Source organism: Equus caballus, chromosome 23 (assembly GCF_041296265.1).
Source record: "Equus caballus isolate H_3958 breed thoroughbred chromosome 23, TB-T2T, whole genome shotgun sequence".
NCBI classification, from domain to species: domain Eukaryota; kingdom Metazoa; phylum Chordata; class Mammalia; order Perissodactyla; family Equidae; genus Equus; species Equus caballus.
In genome coordinates, this window is record NC_091706.1 from 18,769,910 (window position 1) to 18,787,648 (window position 17,739).

Genomic DNA, 17,739 nt, shown 5'->3' on the forward strand with positions numbered 1-17,739 from the left:
CTGATCGGTGGTTACCAGGGAAAAGGGGGGGTGGGGGGAGGGTACGAAGGGGGAAGTGGTGTACCCACAACATGACTAACAAAAATGTACAACTGAAATCTCACAAGCTTGTAATCTATCATAACATTAATAAAAAAAATAAATAAATAAAAATCAAAAAAAAAAAAAGAAAAAGAAAAAAGAATTAAAAAGAATGAGAACAGTCTAAGGGAAATCTGGGACAACATCAAGTGCACTAACATTCATATTATAGGTGTCCCAGAAGAAGAAAGAGAGACAAAGGGGCAGAGAATCTAGTTGAAGAAATAATAGCTGAATACTTTCCTAATGTAAGGAAGGAAACAGACATCCAAGTGCAGGAAGCACAGAGAGCTCCAAACAAGATAAGCCCAAAGAGGCCCACACCCAGAAATATTATAATTAAAATATCAAAATTGAAGATAAAGAATCTTAAAAGCTACAAGAGAAAGGCAATAAGTGACATACAATTGAAACCCCATAAGGCTATTGGCTGACTTCTTAGCTGAAAGCTTAGGCTAGAAGGGAGTGGCATGATACATTTAAAGTGCTGAAAGGAAAAAACCTACAGCCAAGAATACTCTACCTGGCAAGGTTATCATTCAGAATGAAAGGAGAGATAAAGAGTTTTCCAGACATACAAAAGTTAAAGGAGCTTATCACCAAGAAACCAGTCTTACAGGAAATGCTAAAGGGACTTATTGAAGTGGGAAACACAAGACCACAAATAGGAATAAGAAAATTATCAAAAAAAGAGAAAGGCAGTGAAATCACTCATAAAGGCAAAAATACAGTAAAGGTAGCAGATCAACCACCTATGAAGATAATATGAAGGTCAAAAGACAAAAGTCCTAAAGTTACATATTTCAATGATAAGGGGGTAATGGATACACGCACACAAAATAAGAGGTTAGATATGATATCAAAAACATAAAGTGTGGGAGGAGAGGAGTAAAAGAGCAGAGTTTTTAGAAAGAGGTCAAACTAAAGAGACCATCAACTCAATATACATTGCTATATATGTAGATTATTCTATGCGAACCTCATGGTAATCATAAACCAGAAACCTTTAATAAATAGACAAATAACTAAGTGAAAGGAACCCAAACATAATACTAAAGAATCCATCAAACCACAAGGTAAGAAAGCAAGAGAAGAAGAAAGGAACAGAGAAGAACTACTACACCCAGAAAAAAAGTAACAAAATGACAATAACTACATATTTATCAATAGCTACATTAAATGTCAACAGACTAAATGCTCCAATCAAAAGGCACAGGGTGGCCAATTGGATAAAAAAACAAGACTCGTATATATACTACATACAAGAGACACTTGTGCGTAGCAAAGACCCTAATTTTCATCCCCCCTCTTACCATGTATCTGATGAGGGGTTAATATCCAAAATATATGAAGAACTCATACATCTCTAAACTAACAACCCAATTAAAAAATGGACAAAAGATCTGAACAGACATTTCTCCAAAGAAGATATACAGATGGCCAACAGGCACATGAAAAGATGTTCAGCGTCACTAAGTATTAGGGAAATACAAATCAAAAGTACAATGAGAGGGGGCTGGCCCCGTGGCCGAGTGGTTAAGTTCGCGTGCTCCACTGCAGGCGGCCCAGTGTTTCGTCGGTTCGAATCCTGGGTGCGGACATGGCACTGCTCGTCAGACCACGCTGAGGCAGCGTCCCACATGCCACAACTAGAGGAACCCACAACGAAGAATACACAACTATGTACCGGGGGGCTTTGGGGAGAAAAAGGAAAAAATAAAATCTTTAAAAAAAAAATAAAAAAGTACAATGAGATATCACCTCACTTCCATCAGAATGACTGTAATTAACAAGACAGGAAATAAGAAGTGCTGGAGAGGATATGTAGAGAAGGGAACCCTCATACACTGCTGGTGGGAGCGCAAACTGGTGCAGTCACTATGGAAAACAGTATGGAGATTCCTCAAACAATTAAAAATAGATCTATCATATGATCCAGCTATTCCACTGCTGCATATGTATCCAAACAACATGAAAATACAAATACATAAAGATAGATGCACCCCTATGTTCATTGCAGCATTATTCACAATAGCCAAGATTTGAAAGCAACCTAGGTGCCCATCAAGGGACGAATGGATAAAGAAGATGTGGTATATATACACAATGGAATACTAGACAGTCATGAGAAACGATGAAATCCAGCCATTTGTGAAAACATGGATGGACATTGAGGGCATTATGCTAAGTGAAATAAGTCAGAGGGAGAAAGTCAAATATTACATGATCTCACTCATAAATAGAAGACAAAAACAATGACAAACAAACACAGAGAAACAGAGAACGGATTAATGGTTACCAGAGGGGAAGTGGGGAAGGAAGAGGGCAAAAGGGTGTGTGGCACATGTGTGGTAATGGATTGCAATTAGTGTTTGGGTGATGAATATGACAGAATAAACAGAGAAATCGAAATATAATGACGTATACCTGAAATTTACATAATGTTATAAACCACTGTTATCGCAATAAAAAAAGAATTAAAAAAATCTCTATGGAGGACAATTTGGCAACATCTTCCAAAATCATAAATGTACATGCCCTAGGTTTCAGCAATTCCATTTCTAGAAATTTCTCCTACAAGTATCCTCACACATATTTGCAGCATTTTTGTTTGTTTTACAAAACATGGAATACAACATGAACAGAAGAGTACTAAACAAATTATAGTAAATCCATATGATATGTACAAAAGAACGAAATCTTTTGTAGTGATTTAGAAAGCGCTCTAGGATATATTATTCAGTGAAAAAGAGCCCAGATACAGAACAGTGTACAGTAGGCTGCCATTTGTGAACCATGAGTATGGGGAGTTGACCCCTCTCCTCACAAAGGGGAACCCACGGCTGCTCTCCTGGGAAACCTGAGGAGATGGGACACACAATTCTGGATCTTGCCTTTGCTGGTGAAATTGCTGGCCCTCCCTTGATGAGGTGAACAGACCCGTTCCTCGGGGACCCATACAGTGCTCACCCCTCCCCTGTTGTCACTACACCCTGTATCCAACTGTGCTGGTGGGGACCATACTTTTTGATTCTCTCTGGACTAGAACTTCTTTCCTCCTAGACTGGGTCTAAGAATGGTTGGGAGTTAGCCTTCAAACTTACTTTTGTTTTATTCATACCCAATGAATCTGTGTTGGCAGTATAAAAGCCCACGGAAGAAATAGAAACATCATCCTTTTTTTGGCTGAGGAAGATTTGCCTGGGAACCGAATCCAGGCAACTGAAGTGGAGGGCATTGAACTTAACCACTAGGCCACCAGGGCTGGCAGGAAAAATAATTTTTAGTTCCAACTCTGACACTAGAAAATTCCCCTTTAATCAGATGAAGATAACCCAGTGTGTCATTCACCAAGGATTTTTACAAAGTGGATGTCAGTGGTTACATGAAATCCCACATGAGCCAAGGCTTGCTGTCGTGTTTCAACCACCTTCTTGACGGCAGAGTCTAGGAGTTTGATCATAGGTAGACTGGCTTTGTCCTGGAGAAATATCCATTCAAAGATGGATCATTTGGCTTCGCCCTGAAGCTTAGCATAAGATAGGAAACATTCTGTTGGGAAATAAATCTCTATGTGTCTCCAGCATTTTTGTATATTTTACAAGGAACTAATCGTGAATTTGTGTAAAGATTTGGCTACAAGAATGTTTATTGCTGGTGTGTTAATAATCATGAAAAATGGGAAATGTCCATAACAGCCAACCACAGGAGACAGGATAAATTATGGTACAGTCACACATGGGACGCTCAGCAGCCACTTAAAAATATGATGTAGAAGAATGTTTAACAATGTGCAAACGTGTTCATGATATATTTAAGTTGGTAAAGCTGGCCTCAAAATAAATCACAGTAGTTATCTCACTTTAAAAGTATTATACACACACACGTGCACACACACATACATTGAATTGCTATAATCACAGATTGTTAGCACTCATATTTTTGTGCTAGGATATAGGTAAAGTTTTTATTTTCTTAAGATTATGCATATATTTATACAACAAATATAACTGATTACTTTTGCAGTAAAGCATCTTATAAAAGCTATTGTGAGAACGGGAGGGGCAAAAATGCCTCTGAGCGCCTGTCCTGGTACAGTCGCAGTGGCCAACGCAGGGAGCCTCCTCCAGAACCTGGACCCCTGCCTTGTCCTCTGAGGCCCACACGGGCTCCGGCCAGTTGCTGGGGAAGCTCTCTGGGTCTGTCCTGTTCCTCACTATTGATGTCTGGACTGCGTCTGTGCCATCCACCTGAGCAGAGGCACTTGTAAAAACCCATAACTGCAATAAAATTCCCCTCAAGCATGTTACTGGTAAGAGGGAGGAGAAAGCGTTTAAGAAATTCACTTTATCTTCAGGTCATCTAGATGATCACCTCTTGTGAATTTTAGAGGGAACGTCGATTGAATTCTTTCTGAATACTTCAGTAGCTTTTAAGAAAGAACTTTCTTGAGGGTCCAGCTGCAGCCTCTGTGACCACATTGTGCTTGTCTGAGGACTTTGGAGTCTATTGCTATGAAAACAAGTCAGACAGCAACAGCAGGACCTTTCCTGAATCCCCAAAGCATAGTTTCCTTCTGTTTGGTTTAAGTAGATGCAGAAACCCTCACTTTCTGGATAAGGTGTTTTCTATGGCCGGACATTGAGGAATGGGTGGTCAAAGAGAGCAAATACTTCTCAGCTGTTTGAGATGTCCCTCTCAAAAAGGACAGGTTGAATTTTGATGCGTGAACTCTGATGAAAATTAGGGTCTTTGCTATGCACAAGTGCTTTTAAGAACTGGCCAAACTTTCCCATAAATGGCATAAAATTTATTACAGCTCCTAAGTGACAAAGTTTCCAGCTGACGGATGCTTCTATACCTTGCAAGTCTGTTACGATCAGAGCTCACCTTGCATGCGCATCAGGCTTTCCTACACTGTGTTCAAACTACAAAGTGTTCTTTTTGCATTTCTTGTATTCTTTTAACTCATGTTCCTCCTCTATAGCCCTGTGGGGTCAAATGCTAATGTAACTCTTTTTTATTGGAGACTTAGAAAAGCCAAGTGATTTTCTCAGAACGCAGCACAGTGAAAGGACCATTATGTAGCGTGTGGGAGCAGGCTCATCAACGTGCTATTCAACCGAGAGTGGCCTGGTGTTCCCTTTGAGGCTCTGGCATCACTGATCTTCCAGTTTGTGGCCTGAAGCCAGTGATCTTGACAATCCCTGTGAAGAACAACATGTAAGTAAAGAGACTCGGCAAGATGACGAGGGAGAGAAAGGGCGGTAAGTAGTAGCCCCCATGAGGGCACCACGTCTTCTTCACGCTCCAGTTTATATTTCCAAAGCTCGAAATATTCTGAAACACCCAAACAATGGCAGCAAATAGAAGCTTCTTTCAAAAACAAATATTCTGCAAAAACTGAACATACTCTAAATGTCCATCAAGAGTAGAATGGATTCATAAATGGTGGTTTCTTCATACAATGGGATAACACTCAGCAATATAAACAGAACGACCTACTGAATAAAACCTAAATACATCACACTCAGAAAAATGAGAGACAAAAGAGCACGTGTGACTCCATTTGTATGAAGTTCTCTCCGAACCATTCATCCGAACTGATCTTTGGGAGAAAGAAAGTCAATCAGGCTTATGTTGGGGGATAGGGGGTGAGATTGCCTGGGAAGCGGCGCCAGGGGACTTCCCAAAATGATGGGAATGTGTTGCGTCTTGATTGGGGTGAAAGTCACCTGGGTGTAGACATTTGTCAAATCTCATCAAGCTGTATACTTAAGATCTGTGCATTTACTGTGTATAAATTATACCTCAGTGAAGAGTGCATGTTACAGCCTTTCTCTGTGAGGCGTTCTTCCAAGTGCTGCACATGATTTAACTTACTTAATTCTCAGAAAAATATGAGAGAGGAGATGTTTATTTGCATTTTACAGATGGGGAGACCGATGCACAGAGAGGTTGCATAAATATCTAAGGTAATGAAGCTAGTGTTTAGGGCAAGGATTTGAACCCTAAAAGTTCAGCTCCCGAGCTGGACTCTTAGCTGCTGAGTTATACTTCCACACCTGCAGGAAATAGCCACCAGCTTGTGGTTTTCCATTTCCTATCAACAGCTTTTCCAAATGTGATAGAACAATTGCTCATATAGGCAGAAAGAATCTGGTTATTTAAAATATGCCTATTTATGTTGGGTATTGGGATGCTTTTAATGATTCCATTTAGCTTCAGTGTAGACAATACTACTAAACTGCAGGCTGGCTTCATAGATTATCAGGAAGGCCAGTCTCCGGAACTGTGTTTACTGATCATTGTAGAACACAGTTAATATTGTAGACAAGAAAAATCACATGCCTGAAGTTGCCAAGAAATGGAAAGTGGAAGTGATTGAGGCATTGGGCTGGAAAGAAGACTCATCCACTCCAGCTTGATAGTTGTAGCTTACTGTATTGTTTATAAGATGGAGAGAAAAAGTAATACTGATGCCAAAGTGTTAACAGTGCCCAACTATGGGGAATGAGATTGAGGTGGGTGGAAATTTCCAATTTCTCAATTATACACGTGTATCGTTTGCAACTTTTATTAGGAGTATGCACTTTAGATGAGGTTTTTAAAAAGTTTTTTAATGGTGAACCAATTAACTTTTCCTGCTTATGTCAAAGTTGGCCATTTTGCAATATTCACTCATCCATTCATTGAATAAACATTTGCCCAATATCTACTAGATGCCAGATCCTAGGTACTGGAGACACACAGGAATTAGTCGTCTAGCAGTGAGACAGAAGTATGGACAATTACGGAAGGAGGCAGGCGCTCTGCAGTTGAAGGGATTCCGATTAGACCCAGGGACTCTGCCCCAGCTCTGCTGTTAGCCATGGGTTTGGTGGTTCTACATGACTGGGGGGGGGGGGGTGAGAGGAGCTGAAGCATTTCTGAATGACCTAGGGTTCTGCCATCCTCTTATTTCATGAATATTCCAGAAGCATGCCCAGAACATGGAAGATGTAGGGTTGATTCCACGTGTTAACATGGCTTGTAAGACATCAGTTTTTTCCTAATCCTACTTTCTTATGGTAAAGCAGTTGGTTGTCAGTTTTCAGAGGAACACATTTCAAGGTTGTCATCTGAGGGCTTTTCTCTGTTCCATGGCTACAGGCTGATCCCTAAAATCAGTCACTGTCTTCGCATTTTGCAAAAGGCATAATGGGTAAGAGGGCTGGCTTGGAGCAGACTCTTTGTTTACTTTCTAGAGTCTCTTGAAATGAAATTGCCAAGTAGCCCACTAATGACCAGGGTTGAAAGCAGTCCCCCTACATCCAGGGGGCAGTCACAGTGCCTTTGTAATGTAAAGGAAAGGATAATTATTATCATAAGCTTGTGCTGTCTTTAGAGCCAGAAGAAGAATGGGTAAATGTATTCTTTTTGCTTTAGCATCAAAGTTTTGTTTTGTTTTTTTAAAGTAACAAGCTGTAAAAAGTAGCTTTTCTCAGGACCACATGGCTCATTAGCTCCCCGTAGTGCCCCCGTACCAGGCATTCCTTCCTTAAGTCCTGTGCTCCTGCCTGTTTAAATGTGTTTGGTTGCCTCCCTTCCTCTGCTCCAGTGCACGCGGGTAGTTTAACCCTTCCCGGCACACTGTCTTTCAGCACCTTCCTCATGAGCGTGCCTGATTCGGAATTGCTCTGTAATTGGAAGTCAGCCTCACAGGGCAAGTGCGCGTCTTGAGCTCTTCACAGGGGCCTACCAGCCTAGCTAAACTACAGAAATATAGAAGCAATTAGTTGGAGGTATTTGCAAAATGAATGCATGTTGGTGATCTGTGTAGTTCCAGAGACCTTCTCACTTAGATCTAACTATGTGGATGTGCCGATTTGACCAATGGAAAAAAAAATCAAAGAAAATTCCCCGTATCCCATGACTCCAGTCTATTCTTGGCTGAGACCCTAAGGCCTCTGCAGGGTCAGAAAATTTGTTTATAACCATGGTTTCTGGACTGGGGAGAGAAATGCCATTACCACCTCCCTCTCCTTTTGCAAACGAATGGAGAACAACAAGGAGAACAGAAGCAGTAAAGCAAACTTCCTTCTTCATTGAAATTTGGAAAAATTCATGTCTGGACCCATAATGCTGTGTTTGAAAAAGGGTTTTCAGATTAGTGAAAACTTTACCTAGTGTGAAGATAGACACAGAGAGAAGGCTGGCGGCTTCAAATATCATGGGCAGACTAGACAAAGTACAGAATTCTTCAAAATAGATGTCACAGCCTTGGCTTGAAACATGGTCAGGGTGCATAGATGGACAGCAACCTGCTGTCAGCCCTGATGATCTCAGACAACAACTGAGAAAACACCCAGGAAACACAGGAACACTCCATCTTTGCTCTTATAGGAGACTATGAGTGGGTGGGTGGAGGATGAATTTGGGGGAGCAAACAGCTCTCCACCTTCTGTGTCTGCTAGAGAAAAGCGAGGACATCACCCAAAATCTCCAAAACCTCCATCAGGTGGTTTCACTGGGAGGAGGGAAACTTCCAGCCAGCCCAGAGCCACTCACAACATGCACAGGGGATTCAGAAGGTTCTGGAGGTAACAAGCCCAAAGTGCTCATCAGCTCACCCACCTGGTCCGTACCCTTACTATCTTTTCTCATACGGCTCATGAATAGTAACCCCATCCTCAGCTCAAGGATGGACAATATTAAAAAAAGAAATCAGCATGAGACTTATGTGAACATGTTGCATTAAAAATATCACAGATACACACAGAGGTAGATGAATAAAACACATCAGAAAGATTGTACCATGAAGCAGATGAAAATTAAGACAATATATTTTTCTAAGAAGAAATCTGGCAACCTATATTAATATCAAATATCCACACACACTTGAATTCACCTGGGAAATCATGTCGTAGAATTTCACTATCTAGTATGGTAACCAAGACTTGAAATATGGAACTCTTTCATATATGGAACAGAGGACCTAAAATTTCAATTTAAAAATCATGCTCATTTCAGTTCGAAATGGAAGTTTCCATTGGAAAACTTTTAAGTGTATTTGGAGCAACTTAGGTAGGTAAATTTACTTTTTAACTGTAAATTCTATGAAATCTAAATACAGATCAAGTATTGCCAATGAAAATTTAGTGTCTCAAGATATGCTCTAAGTATAAAATATACATTCAATTTTAAAGGCTTATTCAATAAATAGAATGTAAAATATCTCATTGAGATAATATCTTGGATGTATTGGGTTAAATATATTGTTAAAATTAATTTTACCAGTTTCTTTTTACTTTTTTAACGTGGCTGCTAGAAAATTTTAAATTACATGTGACTTGCATTATATTTCCATCAGACAGCACTCCTAAAGAAAATAAAAGCAGCAGTATGTACAGTAAATGGACAAAAAAATATTCAAAGTAGCCCAAAAGCAAAAGAAAAACAAACTGGAAAGAAAGTGGATCCTTGTTCATAGAGGAATGGCTCATACATAATGTACACATCACGGGCTATTATGAAGCATTCGCAAAGAAAAATTATGCCAGTGGACTTGACTATCCACCAAGTATTGTTATAGAAGAAAAGAAACTGCATAGAAATGTGAGCAATCCCAGTACAGATGGTCCTCAACTTAATGATGGCTTGACTTATGATTTTTTGACTTCACAATGGTGCAAAACCAATATGCATTCCATAGAAACTGTACTTTGAATTTTAATCTTTTCCTGGGCTAGTGATACTCTATATGGTACAACATTCTCTTGTGACACTGGGCAGCCGCAGCTCCCAGTCAGCCCCGCCATCACAAGGGTAAACCACCGATACACATTCTGTACTCATAAACCATTCTGTTTCTCACTTTCAGTACAGTATTCAACAAATTACATGAGATATTCAGTGCTCTATTATAAAATAGGCTTTGTGTTAGGTGATTTTTCCCAAATGTAGGCTAACGTAAGTGTTCTAAGCATGTTTAAGGTAGGCTGGGCTCTTATAATGTTCAGTAGGTTAGGTGTATTGAATGCAATTTTGACTTAAGATGTTTTCAACTTTTGATGGGTTTATTGGGATGTAACCCCATTGTAAGTCGAGGAAGATTTGTATTGTAAAAGTGCCATCCCAATCCTCCATAGATTGACATGTTTGTAAAATATGACCTAAACATGAAAAAAGTATGGAAAGCTATACATCAAGTTATTGAACCTGGGTTACCTGTGTGTGGTGGGCCGGGGCAGGAGAAAGGAAGAGGAAAGCAAGTAGAGAGACAATAAAATGTCTAACTTCCTCCCATCCCCAGCATGTATATTATCTCATTTATGTAGAATTGTACATACACACACACACACACACTAGGAGGAAGGGAAGGATACAGGTAGAACTATATACAATGACTTGTAGGAACTTCCAAAGTGTATTGCCAAGTGAAAAGAAGTTGAAGATGATATGTAAAAAGGCTCATTCTATTTGTGTAGAAACAACAAATTCCCATATTTTTATACATGTTTGGAGAAAGGTGCATAGGCTGGTTAATTAATAATAATTTCAGGTGTGTGGCACTAGAAAGAGAGCTGAGGTGAACAGAGTAGGGAGAAAGATATGTGTGTGCATATAATATCATCATTTTTTATTACAAATAGATATTACTTTTTGAATTTGAAAAAGAAGAAAACAGGGCAGTAATTAAGTTTTCCTTAAAACAAAAAAAAAAGCTCAAAGAAGAGCTACAAACATCTAAGGAATAATAATGGCAACAGACAGAATTTGAAAATTACTGGGCCAGAGAGGCACACTAGAAACAGCACAGAGATTCTCTTAGAAAGAGATTCTTGGGACTAAAACAGAATAGAAAAATGCAAAGAGTTAAAAGGAGAAAAAAAAGAGTAGTGATAACAGACAAAGGAGATCCAACATGTGAATAACTGGCATCCCTGACACACTCTGCCACAGGCTTTTATGAAGGCTGACACCAGAGCACTGAGAACGGAGGGGAGAGAGAGGTAAATGTATTTTCATAAAACAAACTCTAAATACTGAAGGGACACATTGAGTTCCAAGAAAAATTTGATAGAAATGATCAATAAGTAGAAATATCCTAATATATAGTACTTTAGAGATTAAGAGTCCTTTGGGCATTTAACTCCCTCCTTCACCACCACCACCACTATCATAAAGAAACCACAACTGTTTACACATGGATTAAAAAATTACTCTTGTGAGTGAACAAAAAGGAAAACATATAAATTACTTAAGATATTCTGAAACATTTTCCACATTCTTTTTTGTGTGTGCATCACCCTTTAATCCAGTCATTAGTGTTTGTGTTTTCTCAGAAAATGTGGTCTTTATGCTGTTAATGGCATTGATGATGAGCATTTCATTAAAGAGCACCCCACCATTGTTTGTGGAAAGTTCTTGTTTGATACCCATTAAGCAAGTTTGATGCTGATGCTCTCCTGGTCAATGGAAGTATCAATGGAAGGTTTTCACATCTTAATCAGAACTTATTTTTGTTCTTCAAATGGTCCTTACATGGTTTTTTGACTAAAGCGTAGCACCATTTTCCAGTCTTGTCACCAGGAACATAACCAAATTTGCACATAAATATGCTTACAGTTATGCTCTATAACATGTTGACTTCTTGAAGGGAGACATGGATATTATATACCCATGTGGTATACCATATTATTTATTCCAAATATTCTCTATCCCTCCCTATGACAGGATAATTCATCTATGGCTATTGTTTCATGCTTTTCACATGACTAGCTTTGGATAATGGAATGTAGTGGAAGTGAAGGGTGTCACTTCCTAGCAGAAGTTTTAAGAGCCATAATGTGGTCCCCACCTTTCTTTTCCCTCTCCCATAAGACCAACATGCCCCACATAGGGGCTGCTCCTTTAGCTTGGGTCCTGGAAATGAAGACAACGTGGAATATGACCAAAATTGGCCCTCAATAAACACATAATATGAGTGAAAATAAACTTGTAAGCCACCAAGGTTTTCGAATTATTTGTTATTGCAGCATAGTTCAGCTTAAGCTGACTCGAAGCACACAGCATTTAAAACCTAGTGTTGGAATGCTCTAGGCACTCTCCTGAAGGACTCCTGATTTCTGTGGGACTTCCTCAGGGCAGGTAATGAGTGGGTGATATGTGACTGGTCCTGCTCCACCTGAGATTCATATTTAGGCTATTTTAGCTCAGCCAGGGTGAAAGCAGAGAGACCTCACCTGATATATTTTCAAAGTGGGTCACTCTGGGCTACTCAGAAACTCACAATAATGAGTATGGCTGAGTCACAGCCCAGTTGTTATGAGCCATCATTTATACCTGCATTCTGGTTAAACGTCCTGAAATTCTAAGGTCAGAAGACATTTGCGGGACTGGAGACAACACCTCACTTTGGGACACTATAGTAGTTCTCAGCGGGGACGGGGCTGAGGAGGGGAGGAAGATGCTCTAGATCTGAAGGGTGCACTCCTGTGTTTCTTCTTTCCAGGTAAAGCTGACTCCATGATGGAAACACCAATCTGTGGAGAATAACTTTTTTTTCTCCCCCAAGCGGAAAGTTCAGCATCTGCACTTACAGTTCTGTTGGAGAAGTGGCTGAACTCAGAGTTGATCAGGGATCCAAGTGCAGTTCAGTGTTGATGGCTTCAACAATTCACAGCAGTTCTTCAAAGAAGACAGGCTGTGGTTCCCTCCTGGGATGACCTCCCCAGGACCCTTGGCAACAGTGCTGGTAGAAAGTAGAATGAAACAGTTAGCTGAGCCTTAGAAGACGGAAACAGTAGATCAGCAGAAGATGACACACTAAAAATAGCATAGGACAGGGAGCTGACTTCCGCCCTCACATTCAGCTTAGGGTGTGTTAAGGACAGAGGCACCAAAGAATTAGTTTTGACTCTCAAATCCTGTTTGGCCTCAAGGACTCTACCTATTTTCTCCAGAATAAACAAAGAAAGGATAGAACTAATCCTTATAAAACACTTGCACATTAAGAAGGGCAGATGGGGTGGGGATATTGATTTTGCAAATAGAAACTGTACAGGGAGGGGGTGGCCGGCATGGGGCACTGGCAGCCCCTCATCTACCATGACCCATCACCATCACCACGTTGTCAGGGCAGTCTGCATTGCCTGATCCCCTTGAAAGGGAGGCAGCACCTCATAACTAGTACTAGAGTACTACAGTCCTAGTTAAGGGCATGGGCTCTGTGAGCAGAAAGACCCAGATTTCTTGGGTCTTTCTATCTTGACTGTGCTTGCACTCATTTTGCTTGGGTCAGTGACATAGTCTCCCCAGGGCCTGATTTTATATAACGCTTAAAAAAGCAACAGTGCCTAACTTACACAGTGTCTGCAAGGTGTGAGCGAGCTAATTCACACCAAGTGCCCAACACACAGCGGGGGCGTGTGAAATGCTTGAGCGACACTAGATGGCTATGGGTCCTAGTCTTAGCTGAGAAACGTCAAAATGAAAGGAGGTTAGAATTGCCACAGAGGTTCTCATATTTAAATAAAGTACGTTATGAAGCCATAAAGCTAAGTGGATGAGGTCTTTAGGTCTAATTTTTAAATTAATAATGAATATAAAGAAGTTATGATCAAGAATACAATACCTGCTCAGTAGGCTCTGACAACAGGACACCACATCAGTTGTGTTTTGAGATAAGCTGGAGGCGAAGGCGTTCTCTAATGTGTGATGGCAGTTGATGTCTACAGGAGTACTGGAGAGGATGCCTAGAAGTGGGACAGAGCGCCACGGATTTTATCAATTCATGAAGTCACTGAAGTCTCCTTCTGTTCTTAGCTTGTCCACCAAGCTCCATACATTTCACTTCACGACATGCTTAACACGGCTCTGCCTCTCAGCTCTTTGCACAGCATACACTGCATATAAGGTTGGAGGCACCGCCCCCTGGGAGCTGTGGGCACAGGGACCCAGGACACAACGAATGGAAGCAGTACCTGCAATGCAGGCAGTTATGAAGCAGGCGATGGTCCCCGCAATCAGAGCTCTCCCTGCCTCTGAGGCGATGTCACGCTTTCTGGTAGGAGCTATGGATGCTGGGAAACATGGAAGCAGATATCAGGTTAATGTTGAGGCTTATTGATTAGAATTCCAAGTTCTCAGCCTCTGAGAATTGTTCTGGGGCTGGAGTCTCAGATAAGCTAACTTTTCTTTTCTTTTTTTAAACTTAGCTCAGAAATTCAAGATTCAAGAGCTTAGTGATAAGTTCCACATCCAAAGAAGTCCTCTGGTGTGTGAGGAAAAGAAGTCTGTCCACACCGAAAGGCCCAGAGGCTTCCATTCTTTACAGAAGAGACAAATCCTAAGTTTCATCCAAAGGGCACACACAGCATATTGAGGGCACAGCAAGGCAAATGCATCGCAAGGGAGGATCCCAAACATCTGCAACTCATCTGTCACCATCCACGTCTGTGCCCATGGCAGACATCACTCATGAATCACAGCATTTTCCCTCTTAACTTCCATTGGACCTCAGAATCCTTCTCCAGTGTCCATTATAAGTCTATTGGAATTGGCATGTGAAGTGAAAGCCATGTGTCACCCCTGGCTGGAGAAGCACCTGTGCATTTGGGCAGGTTCTTCCTGATGTTAGCTTGGGTCTAACAGGGAACTACATTGCAGAGCAGGGATAACAAATAGACCCCAAAGGATTTACTGCCCTTGCAGGGCCTTCTTTTCCTGATTTGAATAATGTTACAGAGCAACGTGGAGATCTGAAGCATGTTCACATCACATCTGTTGTTGAAGAATATTCTTTTCACTTACTGAATGCGCCAACCACCATTCCTAGGGAACAGATATTGGAAAAGCCACAGAGAGCGTAAGTGGCAATTGTCTCAGAATGAATCTGTAAAATAAGCATAAACACACAGATGCATACATGGTGTGACCAGCTTAGTAAATCTGACACCCTAACTGAGCTTCCTATTCTGATGACAGAATCGATACTGACAAATAAGTGCACAGTGCACGGTGTCAAACACCTGTTGCTTCCTAGACTCTTTTTTCCATTTCCCCTTCAATTTCGATGGAGAGAAAGGGGCTGTGTGGATTCAGAGACTCTCTACAAAGGACTTGGAATTGGTAATCTTGGCCTCTACAAATGCTACTTTCTGCTCAATGACAACTTTTAATATTCAGTGTGACCTGGTCACCTGCTACAATGTGCCAGGCACAGGACCAGCTCCGGAAGACACAAAATTAGTCCCAGAAAATATTCACGTTACATTTATTTGACAAAAGACTTATTGAGAATTATAAAGAGCTGTTGTAACTCAATAAGAAGACAAGTGCGTAATAAACGAATACAGAGGTTTCACAAAGGACATGCAAATGGCCAATAGGCACGTGAGAAGACGTTCAGTAGTGTTTGTCACCAGGGAAACGCAGGTTAAAACAATGAGATCCCACTACACTTCCACTAAAATGGCTAAAAACGTGGACAATACTAAGTGTTCGTGAGGATGTGGAGCAACTGGAGCTTTTGTACATTGTTGGTGAGAATGTAACCTGACAGCCTGTTTGTAAGATACAAACATACTTGACAGTTTCTTATCAAGTTAACATCCACTGCCTGCATGACCCAACAGTCCACTCCTAGGAATTTTCCCAGGAGAAATAAAAACACATGCTCACAAGAAGACTGTACATGAATATTTACAGCAGCTTTATTCCTAGCAGTCCCACGTTGGAAACAACTCAAACATCTTTCAACAGGCAAATGGATACACAAATTGTGGATTTCCATAAAATAGAAAACTACTTTGCAATAAAAAGGAAAATGACTAATATAGGCAACAACATGAATGCTATGTGAGTCCACTCGTATGAAATTGTAGAAGAAGCAAAAGTAATCTATGGTGAAAGAAAGATCAGTGGCTGCTGAGACTGAGTTGGGGTGGGGGGTGGGGGCTGTTGACTACAACTGGCCATGAGGATGATTTTCTAGGTGAGATGGAAATGTTCTATATCTGATTGTGGTCGTGGTAATACAGGTGATACATATGTCAAAACTCACATGTACACCAAAAATGAGCTTTTTTGTATGTAAATTGTACTTCAGTAAAAAGAATATAATTTGAAAGGAATCATATCAGTAAAAAGGCAGCTCACAGCTATCACAGGAGTCCTTTCCATCTGGCCATGGGGTATGCTTGCTTGTCTTTGCTCCTCAGCTCTGAGCAGCCCATAAGAACATTAGGTGCCCCCTGGAGGTGGAAGAATGGACTGTTGTCTCACAGGGCCGTGAGAGGATGGAAGGTGAATTTGTCCAAGTATGAGCGTGCCCCTCCATCTCTATTCTGAAGGCAAGAGGTGCTGCTCAGGCCAGATGGTTCTTTCTCAGGGTGAGGGACTGACTGCAGAGGCTTGGAAGAGCCAGGGCATTTCACTGTTCGCTGGAGGCACACCCAATCTGGCAAAGGCACTCACACAATTGAGGCAATAATTTTTACCCCCAAATCCTGAAAAATCTATGATTTGGCTCAAAGAACAAACCAGGCTAATGCTACATTCAAAACTGGTAGTGCCTTTCTTTTCTTTCACCAACTGGATTTTTTAAAGCCCACATTCAAGACTCGAGTGGTCATGGTAAGTTTTTGCTGAGAAAGCCCCTCTTCTTTTCATGGTTTCTGAGAACTCCTTTGTTGATGTGTTCATTCAGCGTGCATATAGCAGGCAGGAAAATAAAATATATCAAGTATTTGAGCAGTCCACTGTTTCTGGAAAAGCTCATCCTCGTCCTCTGCTCTGTCTAGTGCTTTTCATTTAGTTCAATTGGCTTCAAAAACAGGCAATTTATTAGGAGACCACGGGGAGGGAGAGGGCATGAAGTGTTGGAGAGTCCTCTTTCTCCTTTCTGGGGATCTGCAGAGGGGGCACACAGATGGGGCCACACAGATGGGGCCACGTAGGGTTTTATGAGAAGAGGAAAAGGAGGCTGGGATGATTCCGCTCTGTCTTTGCCCATAAATGTGCAAGACTCCATGGTGGAAAGAACTGCACTAGGAAATTAATAGGACATCCTACAGCTCTCCTTCACGTGAGCAAAGATGCCATATGTACAGGGACGGTCATTGTAGCACTACTTCCAATAGCAAAATATCAATAAGAGTGCTCATCAACAGGGGACTGGATAAAATAAATTATGGTGTGCTCATACAATAGAATTCTGTGTCACAGGCACTGGTATGGAAAGGCATTCCAGATATGTTATTAAGTGCAAAGAGCAAGGCTAAGAACAGTGAGCATGATATGGCACAGGGAGAGGAGCTAGTGCCAGAGAAATAGGGAGGATGACTCACTTTTCCCTCTCTACCTTTTTGTACATTTTGACTTCTGTGCCATGAAATGTATTATGTATAAACAAACAAGCAAACATGCAAAAATTTCATCTTTACTCTAAGAAAGAGAAAATGGAGTAATAAAGTGTGACATACACATTCTGACCTCTTACCTTAGATGGAGGTCAGCAGTGGGCACACAGGGGATTTTTGCCTCATGGACCCAGATCTTACACTTCAGTCATATGGTACCTTTTCCAGACTACTGGGACATCCCCACGACTTCTTGGTTGATAAACAGAAATTTCAGGGACTCATCACCATTTTGATCTTGCCCCTGTTGGGG

At 41.0% G+C, this 17,739-nt stretch overlaps 1 protein-coding gene across 11 annotated transcripts in view; it reads right to left on the reverse strand.

The window, feature by feature from the left end:
- Positions 1–3,700: 3,700 nt before the first annotated feature.
- LOC100054260 (solute carrier family 28 member 3) overlaps positions 3,701–17,739 on the reverse strand; it is a 75,186-nt gene continuing 61,147 nt past the window's right edge. For 9 of the 11 annotated variants that reach the window (XM_070248513.1, XM_070248514.1, XM_070248512.1 and 6 more), the window contains 5 exons: positions 14,878–14,959; positions 14,049–14,147; positions 13,700–13,820; positions 12,666–12,817; positions 3,701–5,288 (listed from right to left, as the gene is read on the reverse strand). In XM_070248513.1, the coding sequence (XP_070104614.1) occupies positions 12,691–12,817; positions 13,700–13,820; positions 14,049–14,147; positions 14,878–14,959 (429 nt within the window). In that variant the 3' untranslated portion in view covers positions 3,701–5,288; positions 12,666–12,690. The remainder of the gene's footprint in view (positions 5,289–12,665; positions 12,818–13,699; positions 13,821–14,048; positions 14,148–14,877; positions 14,960–17,739) is intronic. The other 2 variants (XR_011431440.1, XR_011431439.1) reach the window with 1 other exon arrangement.